Genomic DNA, 12,517 nt, shown 5'->3' with positions numbered 1-12,517 from the left:
ATAATAAAAGCATTTGAATGACCTATGGATCTCCAGCTTGTCACTGCAGGAAAAAATAAGATGAAAACTCTTTACCCTGGCATTCAAAATTCCGGATTTTCTGGTTCCTTTCTACTTTTCTAGCTTATTTATAGCTCTCTTACTCTTGATGACTATAATCAAGACACCCTGACAGTTTGTGGATCCCTGAGCCTCTGTCTGTTATTCTACAAATATTCTTCCCTCCTTCTGGGATTTAATTCCCCATCATATATTTTTGGAAATTTCTCTTCCTTCTTTATTTTTTTTTTTAATTTTTTTTTTCAACGTTTATTTATTTTGGGGACAGAGAGAGACAGAGCATGAACGGGGGAGGGGCAGAGAGAGAGGGAGACACAGAATCAGAAACAGGCTCCAGGCTCCGAGCCATCAGTCCAGAGCCTGACGCGGGGCTCGAACTCACGGACCGCGAGATCGTGACCTGGCTGAAGTCGGACGCTTAACCGACTGCGCCACCCAGGCGCCCCTCTCTTCCTTCTTTAATCCTGGATATCGCCTTCACCAGAGTCTACAGTACAAATACAACAAGTTCTATCCTCCCAAAAGATCACTTGCAGGACTGTATATCAGCATACATCATACTGTGTTTTGACTTCATTTACATATCCTCCTTCCCTCAAGACTCAGAACTCCCTGAACATGAAAATCTTGTCTTGTTGCTTCTGTATTTTCATCACTCAGGGTGGAGTCTGGTTTATGGGAGGAGTTTGGTGAACACACAAATGAACGTATGAATGAGTGAATATAAATAAATAGCAACAATGATGACAATAACAGTAAGAGTCAACTCTCCTGTGGCACAGACCATGTGGCAAAAATTGTGAGCATTTTACATATTTTAGGTAATTTAACTCTTCAATTGATATCCCGTTTTACACCCCCATTTTATCAACGATAAAACTGAGGTCTGGAGGATACAAGAGATTTGTATACCAAGGTCACATGGCTAGTAAGTGATGGAACTGGGCATTTCGCTGCATCAGACTTTTTTCACCTCTTGGCTCTTTTTGACTCCTCCCTAATTAGTAGCAGTCTTGGGAAAACAAACATTTCGAGGTACATTTCTGACTGCAGTAACTAAATGCCCTCACTGTCCTATAATTCAGGTCACTCAGGGACCATTAGCTATCTGGATACATCTGCTGCCATGGGGAATTTATAGAGAAAAGCAATGTGTTTAATTAAGTGGATGTCGAAAACACCCACCCAGTATAAATGGTTTCTGGCAACAGAGGTGAATTTGTTGCTGCCAGAGTCCTGCCACAGGTCATTAACATCTTAATGGATTTGAGGCACTTTCCAGCTTGAGTGCACAAAGGATGCAAGAAGTCTCCTTGGGCTGTGGGCTGCTTGGAGGCCCAGGGAAATGGAGGCAGGACTCAATGGGTGGACCCTGCTAGTGTCAGTGAAGAGCTTCAAACAGTAGACAACTCAATCAGAATTAAATTCAAGTCAAGTCCATGATGGGTTCTGAGCCACTCCCACATGTCAGACACCACTGGGAGGTGGGCAGAGATGGGCTTGGACAAAACATGAATCAGAGTCAGGCCCTGTCTCGAGGAATGCTTTCCTCACAATGTGCGCAGTGAACTATGCCATGTAGTATAACATGACCAGAAAAAAGAGAGAAGATTCTTCTGGTTGAATTAAGATGGAAAGGCTTTATAGACATAACACCTCTGAAGGACAGGAAAGGTCTGAACAAACAGAAAGGAAGAAAGACATACCAAATAAGCAGAGTGAGTGAGTGAGTGAGTACAATCATGATGTCAAAGCACTGTGTCGGGAACATTTGGAGACCGGTGGACAGTCCAATTTGATAATTTGTAAAGGGGTATAATGGTAAATAAGGCTAGAGAGGAAAATTCATTCCATGGCGTTCAGGGTTTGAAAGATGCAGCAGAAGAGTACTTAGGCAGTGAGGAGCCACTGAAGTCCTCAGTCCATAAGCATGAAAGTGATCTGGACCAGTACTTCCCAAATTTTAATGAACATCAGAATTAACTGGGGATTCAGGCTCAGCATGTCTGGGGTGGCCCCTGAGGATTAGCCCCGCTAACAAATCCCTAGGAATGCTGATACTGCTCATTCCAAGACCACCCTTTGAGTAGCAAGGGTCTAGAATAGACGAATGTACACAAAAATGGGTGGGGCTGGGGGGAGATACATTTCAGAATGTTATTTTGCATAGTACATTTATTATTCATGACTAAGACGGTTAGAAATCCCTGATTTCCAGGTTTTGGGGGGTCTTTCTACTTATTTTTAAATTATAAGTAGCAGTATTTTTCATTACAACGGTAGTTCAGCACTCCTTAGAATCAGACAGTAACAAGACTTAGTCCATCAGTGGCACCCACCAGCCCCTGTAAGTATTTGACTTTTTAGCTGATTCTGGGAAAAGACTAAATAATGTCAGATGCACAGCACAGGCAGAGTAAGATCTGGAGAGGAAAAGAGGAAAAGGTCTCTGAACCTACTCGATGAATGTCTGCCCTCCTCCCTGCAAACAACAGACAATCAACAAAGAAACCAGACACAGGCGCAAAGATCATTTACGCAATTGAAACTGCGGCCATCGCTGTATCAGGAGATGAAAATTCACAAAAGCAGCACGAGCCATGTGATGAGAAGACAACAAGGCTGGGAGAGGGGACCTGTGAAGTCAAGCCCTCCTGTGACCCTTAATAAGTGTTTGCCCTTAGGGAGGTCATTTAATCTCTGGGTTTCTTCATCCATAAAATAAAGCCAATAGTTCCTCCTGGCCTCCTCCCATGGGTCTGTCTGAGGATCACATGTGAGGGCAGGTGTGAAAGTGATCACCCACAGCGCTGCTTTGGGGATCAGTGTGCTCCAGGGGCACTCTGTGCCTGAGAGATACTGCCCAGTTGTCTGTTCCTCAACATCCCTTTCTGTCTCAGGATGCCTTTCTTTTCATTTAAACTTCTAGGATAGCTCTTTCTTCTGTGAAATCTTTTAAAATTAAGCAGAGATGCCCTGCATACTTCCATGTACCCCACCAAGCCCAAGAAACAGAATTCTGAGTGTATCCAACATGTTTCTGCCAGAGGAATAACAGACTACAATCCAATAAGGGGTACGCATGGAATCTGGCCACAATAGCAAAAAGACCATTTTCGCAAAACTGGGGGAAGCATAATGCATCGGGGCCCTACCTCTGCTACTTTGCGGCCCTGGGACACTTTCAAGCCTTGATTTCTTCACCTGCAAACTGGAGGTAATGTTTCCTACCTCAGATAATTGCTCTGAAGATTGGATTAACTGAAGAACATTTTTAACTACAAAGTGCTGTAGAATATTACTTATTTTCTTTATCAAAAAATAAATGGAGAATGCCTTAATGTATTTTCATTTCTCTTTCCAACTGTGTAGTCTTACTCTGCACTACTGGTATATATCCCTTACTGAGGGCTTCAGTTTTTAAAGAATAATATAAATCCTTAGGGGCAGCTGGGTGGCTGAGTCAGTTGAGCATCTGACTTCAGCTCAAGTCATGATCCCGTGGTTCGTGGGTTTGAGCCCCACATCAGGCTTTGCACTGACAGTGTGGAGCCTGCTTTGGATCCTCTCTCTCCTTCTCTCTCTGCTCCTTCCCCACTTGTATTCTCTCTCTCAAAAATAAATAAACATTATGGGGTGCCTGGGTGGCTCAGTCAGTTAAGCATCTGACTTCGGCTCAGGTCATGATCTCATGGTTTGTGAGTTCAAGCCCCACATTGGGCTCTGTGCTGACAGCTCAGAACCTGGAACCTGCTTTGGATTCTATCTCCCTCTCTCTCTATCCCTCCCCAACCAGTGCTCTGTCTCTAAAAAATATAAATAAGTGTAAACAAATAAACAAACAAACATTAAACAATTTTTTAAATATATAAATCCTTACATTTACATAACCACTGACAGTTTGGAAAGTAATCATCTAACAATAGGTGAATGATCAAGTAACTTCACAAAACCTACATGATAACAAGAAAAAACCTAAGGGAAGTGCCACTTAGAAATCATCAAAACCATATGTATTATACCAATCTAATGGCAAATGGAGGGAAATCACTTAGCAGAACACTTGGTACAATTTAAATGTTATTTATTAATATTACAACAATCTTTGGCAAAGATGCATGAAGAAAAGCTGGAATGAAAAAATACTACAAAAATTAACAATGGCTATGCTTCTTTTAAGAAAAGTGAATTTCTAATGGACTAAAGACTACATTAAAACAAATGCCCTAATTTAAAAAAAAAAAATGGCAAAACCTACTTAAGTTTACTGAGGTACACTGATCATGAGTAGCAGAACCAGGATTCAGACCCAAGGCTTCTGACTCCAAATTCAAGACTCTTTCTAGGATGCCAGGCTGCCTCCTCGACTTTACTTCCGTTCTATTGTCTATATGTTCAACGTAGCCAGTTAATCGGATTTCACATATTTTTTATACCAAAGTGCAAGGATAGAAACCTGGGTGGGTTTAGGGGAAAGTAGGCAATGAGAAACACTGTAAGTATTTTCCACAAGATAAAGACTGAGAGTTACTTGACTCCCCCACCCCCCCACCCCAGCCACCAGAGGCAAGTCTTCCCATTTAGCAACAAGAGGAATGAGAACATCCCCCCCAACCATTTCAGACTAATGTGCTTAAAGGAAGATCCCATCTCCTCCTGCCTCTTTAAGCACCATACACAAAGACATCTTGAGTACATTCTACTGAAGAGCCACTTTAGTGCCATTATAACACAATTTTTGAGACTTTGGGAAGTGTCAAGATGTTCTCCTTGGTGCTGGCTTAATGGATCACTTCTGAAAGTGTACACACAATTTCTTCAAAAAGTACTTTCCCAGAAGGACCAAGAAGGGCAATAAGAGGAGGAGATAAAGTTAAGATGGACACCGTGTTGTCTTTAGAGCTGTAGAGGCATATAAAGCTCCAGGATGGACTGGACTAGAGGTCTGGGTCCTAAGTGGCATCTTCTTAGGGTACTATTCTTAATGGTTTCAGCTAACTGGGATCTAACTGGAGTCGATGGTTGCATCTCTCTAGTTCTCCTGTCGGCCTCTCTCTCCATCTCCTCACAGCCTATACCCAAGTGCCTTCAAACTAATCTTTCTAATTTAACTGAATAATATACCAGTATAAATTTAGAACATCGCAAAACAGCTCACCCGAGTTTGGGTGACATCCCTTGAAAAATGCTTTTACCGATTTAATGTTACTTTACACCCTTAGATTCTATAGAAGGCTATAAGAAACAAATATGTCAAGATTACTGTCCCTTTGAACACACTACTTAAGACAGTATCTGGATGCATATGTAAATCCACCCATTCAACATCTCCATGTGGATGTCCTATGGACACCTCAGACACATTTTTTTCCCCAAAACTGTACTCAGCAAGTTCTATAAGAAGGGAATGACAAGATTGTTGGGATAATTAAATGACACTGCAGGCACAAAGTTTCTTCTGCATTGTTTGGCATATGGCGGTTTCTCAATAAAGTAGAGTTATCGTTTTCTTCTAAGCCTGGAATGGCAACACAGGGAACCCATCAGTTTCCCAGGCCAAAGCCCAAGAATTGGCCTGAACTCCTGCCTCACAGACAATTAAACAGAGAGATCCACAAAGCCTTGCTCTGTCAATTATTAGTTTGCCTCTCAGTCCCATATGCACCCTTCAGTATATGCTCTATGATTAACAACAGAATTCTGTCATGCATTTTTCTTTCAAGTGTGCACCATGTTATGTTTTTGCAGAAAAGAGCACAAGAGGGTTGTAACAGAAAGAAGGGACTTTTTATAATTTCCAGCTTGGGCTGGGGGTCAGCAGTGTAGGTGTGAGAACCCCAATGTCTTCTGCCCTAGCCAGAATACAGAATACAGACCCTCAGCAGCCTCTGCTTGGCATGACGCTTCCCTCAGCTGCCTGTCCAGAGTTAAACCTATTCTTCAATAAAGAAGGTGACTTTTGTGGAACCGGACAATAGTTTTTAAATGCTGGAACTATACTTCCTCAAGTTTTTTTCTATGTATTTACAATATCACAGCCACAGACATGGCATACCTGGAAGTTTATTCTGCATTGTTAACATATTCCCTGTTGCTTTCTAAAGTCTAGACAATCAACAAAGCAATAAATTGAACTCTGATATCTAGTGTTTGCTGACTTCCATGATGGAATCACTGCCCCCAGGGTCAATTCCAAGCCATGTACATGACACCACTGAATGTGTAGCGGAGAAAAGAGGTACAGTAGCAAGTTATCATGTAGTATCTCCACTACGCAAGCATAATAAGCATAAATCACCCCAACAGCAAATCAACAGCAAAACAAAGTAAAAAAAAAAAAAAATCAGAAAGTAAGGAGTTTTGACTACATCACCTTTAAGTTTAATTCACTTGGTGTGACATTTTATGTTTTAATAATTAACAACCAACTCTCAAAATTCCTGAAATTGTAATGCTGACTTCTCATAAGCCAGTGTGAACCAGCTCCAGCACGCCACTGGATCAGACCCTCGCTGATATTGCACAAGTATCTAGTGTGGCAGCCAGCCTTCCAGCCATCCATTGATCCTTCACATTTCAAACATGTACAGGCCATACACCCTCATCCAAAATTCCAAATTCAATAAAGCCCTGAAAATGGCGCAGCTGTGGCCCAGACGCACTTTATGGTAAAACCAGATCTGAACCAACATGCAGTCATCTATTCTATGTTGAATATGACAGGTTTTCCTGCAAAAATTTTAGTGTGTTTGATTATGGGGGGCTGTCGCAGGCCTCCACTTGGAGCATAAAATAAAATGCATATGTATTGTTTTACCTTTCTAAAATCTGAAAAATTCTCAATCTGATTCATATCGGATTCCAGGGGTTTTAGATAAGGGATTGTGAGCCTTCAGTGATCTTTTTAAATTGAAATATAGTCACACTTTCTCACCAATCAGTGCCTCCCCATCGCCTACAGGGTAGAATCTAAGTTCTTAAATAAGATACACAAGGCCCTTAAGCTCACGATACTCCCCACATCACACTCCTATATCAAACCATTTCTGGGGCTCTGACCAACCATGACTAAAGGTTGAGCTGTGATGAGTGACCCCACACCTATACCTTACACCCTTTGGGAAAGAACTGGAACCGAGCTAGTATAGGAGAGCAGTCTGCCTTCCTTGCTTTACCCCTTATGTGATCTCAGCTGTCCACTTCCTCGTCCCACATCTCCATTTCTCATCTGTCACATGACAATCACAAAACCAGCAAGGTTGTAGTGAACATAAAGCAAGTTCATGGTCATAAAGTTATTTTTTAATGTGCTATATATATATATCATTGGAAGGGTTTTTCACTCTTATCATTCTGAAACTGGAATATTTGTTTGAAAGCAAACATTCTTTCAACTGTTGGATGAGTAACTAGAGGTTTCTCATCTCCATAAAAGGAGCTAACCATTGATGTGCATAAAGCCCAGTCATTGCTGTCACACACACAAAAAAGTGTTACACTTGAAAAGAGTGATGTATGGTTGGCACAGTTGGGGAAGCTGGTCTATAGTACAGCCTCTGTAGCTCATAAGAACTGAATGGATGGATGGGTCTTATCCCATTAGAAAAAAAGAGAAAGGGAAAAGCATAGCCCCAGGCTCGCACTTCTCTGGGCCTATATGTTTATTGGTTTATTTAGTTCTTTCTTTTGTTCTGTTTTGCTGTTGTTATTTTGGGGATTTCGTGCTGATATTGATTGCTTTGATCGTTGCTTTTGCCTTTCCTACATTGGTGCACTACAAACAAAGACTTAAGTGTGAAAGGTCATTCAAAACCTCCATGCATGCCCTTCCTTTGACAAATGCCTCCAATCTTCTTCTTGAACAGTCACAGTGACTGGGAGCCTATTTATTTAGCCCAGATGCCTGGACCATCTTCTTTGCAACTGGCAGCTTTTTCCACTACAAGAAGACAGTCTGAACCAGCTTTAAGGTTTAACAGGAAAAGAAAAGCAACTGGCAAATTCTTACTATGGTAGAAATGACTGGATTCAAATCTTTCTTAAAAGTAGCTTTAGATGGAGAGTAGGAAGAGGTATAAAAGGATTTTGGCAGAGAGGAGGACCAAAAAGAACACAAAAGAACTACCGTTGAAAGAGAAGAAATGGTTCCAAAGTGCAAAGGAAGAAAAGTCTGACAGCAAATGAAAATTATTGCTTAAAATTCCACACGCACATGATACATCCCTCATTACTGTCTGTAATATAAATGTATATACCACAAAGCAAAAGAGACATAGAAAACTAGATGCCAGATAGTCTTCACCAACCCTTTGAGCTTCCTATTAGGTTCAGAGCTAGATGCAAAACTTGGGTCCTGGGGCACACCTGTTCAGATTTATCTGAAAACTGCTGGTTTTATCAATCATCCCAGTTGACGATAAATCAAACTGACAGAATTATGGTGCTAAGTCTTAATACAGATCACACAGTCTGATTTATCTTGGGACAAACTGATATCTAAAGGCCTTTATAATCATGAAACAAAAACATTCCAAACAAAAATAAGACACATTTCTATACAAAAAAGACCAAGCAATTAAAGCATGTACTATTAAAAAAAAACAAAAAAAAAAAAACCTGCTGATTCTATTATTTGAGAATTCAAAAAGCTACTACTGGATTTTGAAAGACCATATTTGGGCATTCTTTCTTATAAATGAAATGTACTGTAGGAACAAAACAGGTTAAGTATCTACTTCTGATTAGACCTTCAGAATTCAAGGAGACATCTGTCCTAATCAAGGCAGACTTTTTTATTTGCACAAGTCAAATTTTACTTTGCAGATGGCAGGTGGCGTTGGAAAAGGGTTGGTAAAAGTGAATAAGCAAAAAGCCTCAATTATACACTTTTTTTTTTCATAGAGATAACCCAGAGATGAAAGATACAGAGATGGATAGGACAAAAATAAAGGCAGAGGCTACCAAACAAACACAAACAAAAGGCCTTTACCAATAGACATAACTTGTGAACAGAGGAGGGACACTGATGTCTGATAAAAATCCACCATGTGCTGGGGACTTTGCTAAGAGTTTTACCATGCTGTCTCATTTAGCCCTCGTAACAACTCCTCAGGTACTTATCACTATCTCCAGTTTATACATGAAGAAACAAATGCTTAGACAGAGTCAGGTTGTCTTTCTAATTTCATTTTCACTCAATTCTTAGAACCCATTTGAAACAAGAATGTAACATGGCCATCAGGCAGATGGATCCACAGGTGACCTGGTTCTACACTCCACTGACGGAGAGATTTTGTTCTGCTGGCCTAGAAGACTGGACATTCAAGTGTTGCCTGTACCAACCCCACCCTCCCAAAACTTAGTCAAAGAAAATGTCTGGCCCAGGAGTGAAAGATTAAATGCTTCTTTACTCAAGGTATAGGAATTATTGAGCTTTTCTCCTAGAGCCTTTGGAGACAGAAAACTTAGTGAGTATCCAAAATGGAGTTCTCACTATATTCTCCATTTAGTGTTATGTATTCTGTAGCAGAAAAGAGGTGCCTCTTTCTCTCATTATGTGAATACATTACTTATTATTGTAAAGACCATGGCATTCCTGATATTCTACTGGTGGGTGGAGAAAAAGTCATAGACACTAGAATTTCGGGGCAAGACACAAGGTAACTATCTTCATGGTGTCATTTTCAATGAAAGCCCTTAGAGCTAAGATAAGCCTCAGGGATGAATGGAGAACTTCTGGAAGGAATAAAGTCTCAAGTGTTACACTCGGTTTTTAACCTAACTCTGGACTGGTGGCTTGTCTTTTCTATCCCGCAGGATTTTGTAGGGATGTTATGTACAGCTCATGTTATTGTACATAAAATAAAATTCAAACTGTATATACTGACCTCATTTGTCTTTTCTAACCTTCCTTTCCACTGTACCCAGAGTGGGATGGTTAGTAGCCTCATGTAGCTAGAATGAGAGTAGTTGTAAGAGACTCGAACCAAAGAGATCAGAGAGAAGAGTCCAGTGCAACAGTCCTTGAGAGCTATGAAGACCTAAGGAGTCATAGTGATAGCTGACTATACCCAGAAAATTGTTGTAGGAGTCAACCCTAGTCATATGTCAGCCATAGGGCACCACAAAACTTGACTCGCTAACTGGGGGTAATGCCAACCAATTATTTTGCATGGCATCCAGAAGAAATTCTGCCATAGATCTATCTCCCATTCTGTGACAGTGGTGTCAAGGAAAATGCTAGATTCCCATGGCCCCTCACTTAGCCATAACTACTCACTCTGTCAAGAGCCAGAAGCCTTGAATTGTCTCTCCAGGAGTCTTCGCCATGTGGCCTTTCAAGTCTTCCATGGCAGTCTCAATGGCCCCTGGCTGAGTGGGAAAAAGAAAATATCTAGTTTAGAGAAAACTGAGCCCTCTTTGTGCTTATGATTAATGAGTATAACCCATAGCCTTCTCCAAAAAGCTGATGGGAAAGATAGTTCTTGCATTTGTCTGTTTCCTCTAGGCATAGCATGCCGGAGAGCTTAGTCTTGAACTCTGGTATTTACTAAGCTGTTCTCCTTAGGTGGGACCAAAGTAATCCAAGTCCTGTCTTCCATGATCTTACTCATACCTTCTCACAGAAAGGAAGACACCCATTTTCAGAAGGCCAGTTTTCCCAAACAAACATGTTTATCAGAAAGTTCAAAGGATTTAGAAATATGTACATTTTTAAAATCAAATCTTTCTCTCTTCAAAGAGCACCTGGCAATAAAATACCTAAGAGAAATCTTTTTCTAATATTCTGACCATAATTTTAGATGATTCTGGGAAATTAACTTTTTTGTCTCCTTACCTTGCTTTCTTCACCCTTCTCCAAACAGGTGCTTCTACTTATGGGCCTACCTCTAGCTTAAAATTTGATTAACCCCTGGGGCGCCTGGGTGGCTCAGTTGGTTAAGCATCCGACTTCGGCTCAGGTCATGATCTCGTGGTCCGGGAGTTCGAGCCCCGTGTCAGGCTCTGTGCTGACAGCTCAGAGCCTGGAGCCTGTTTCAGATTCTGTGTCTCCCTCTCTCTGACCCTCCCCCGTTCATGCTGTCTCTCCCTGTCTCAAAAATAAATCAACGTTAAAAAAAATTTAAAAAAATAAAATAAAATAAAATTTGATTAACCCTTTTCATGATAAGATATTCATAGACCTCTATCTCAGTGATTCCTAAACTTCAGTACACATCAGAATCAAAAACACAGATTTATGGGCTCTGTTCCCAGAGTTTATGATTTAGGAGGTCTGAAGTGGGCCTGAGAACTTGCATTTCCAACAGGTTCCCAGGTGATGCTGTTGATGCAGTACTGCACTGAGAACTACTGTTCTCTAGACCGTTATTCTCAATCTTGGCTACATATCAAATTATGAGGAGAGCCTTTAAAACTCCTAGTGCCCAGGCTGCATACCAGAGCCATTATAGAAGATACTCAGTGGCTATCTGCCACGTGGGACCCACATATCAGTACCTCAGGAGTTTTGCAGGCATCCCAGGTGACTCCAATGTGTAGCAAACGTTGAAAACCACTGCAGCCCAGGAATTATCTCGGCTTTTTTATAGGTGTGCAAATGGGCTAGTGTGGGGAAGCAACCTGCCAAGTTCACTCAGCTAAGAAGGGGTGGAGACAAGACGAGAAAACAAACATTCCATCGCTCCACCTACAAATGTAGTTCTGGCCTCATCCCAGCCCTGAGCTACTGACAAGTAGGTTCTCAGTTCTTGAATATTCTCTATATAATAGGGCTTTAATGCTAACCACCTAATCTTCTCTAAATATTAACAGTCCTAATCCTCCCAGCCTGAGACTGTTCTCTCACAAAAGGAAACAGGGACACTAGCCTGGCCTAGGATCTGTTCAAATGTCTTTTCCTCTCAGAGCTAGGGCGGTGGTAGGATTTGGGTTTGCTTGCTTTCTCAGTGTATGATAAAACACTGTGAAACATTTTGGCTACAAAGTCCATTGGTCAAAAAAAGCAAACAAAAAAAAAACCTTATGAGAATCCATATAGGAAAAACAGGAAAAGAAGGACGCTGCTTCAGATAAAGTGGTAGAAAATGATGCAGAGCTCTACCCCTCCCCCACGATTCACTCAGCACAGCCCAAGTCATCCAGGAAATGTCCACTGAACAGAGTCGAGTGACCGCGGATCCTATTCCATATCTGTCATAAATGGGTTCTGTAACCTCTAGCCAATTATTTGAGTTTTCTTGGCCTCCATTTCCTTATCTATAAAGACAACTGAGGCGACAGAACCAAAGCTTTCTGAGCCAAGCTGATGATGAAAGCCTCCTGGAAGTCTTTAAGAAAACAAGATCACAGCCCTTACACCGAGACATTCTGATTTTCTCATTTTAACACATTTCCTGTTGAATTGAACAGTCAGCCAGTGGACTGAATGATTTCTGACTCCTCTGCTGCTGGTTCA

At 41.2% G+C, this 12,517-nt stretch overlaps 1 protein-coding gene across 5 annotated transcripts in view; it reads right to left on the bottom strand.

The window, feature by feature from the left end:
• Positions 1-12,517, bottom strand: part of TPRG1 (tumor protein p63 regulated 1) — a 215,739-nt gene that overhangs the window by 90,746 nt on the left and 112,476 nt on the right. For all 5 annotated transcript variants that reach the window (XM_040481075.1, XM_040481078.1, XM_040481076.1 and 2 more), the window contains one exon: positions 10,340-10,431. In XM_040481075.1, the coding sequence (XP_040337009.1) occupies positions 10,340-10,431 (92 nt within the window). The remainder of the gene's footprint in view (positions 1-10,339; positions 10,432-12,517) is intronic.

Source organism: Herpailurus yagouaroundi, unplaced genomic scaffold, assembly GCF_014898765.1.
Source record: "Herpailurus yagouaroundi ecotype Mexico unplaced genomic scaffold, PumYag 159, whole genome shotgun sequence".
Taxonomy (NCBI): Eukaryota; Metazoa; Chordata; class Mammalia; order Carnivora; family Felidae; genus Herpailurus; species Herpailurus yagouaroundi.
Note: the sequence above shows the minus strand (reverse complement) of the source record. Positions and strands in the feature narration are given on the sequence as shown.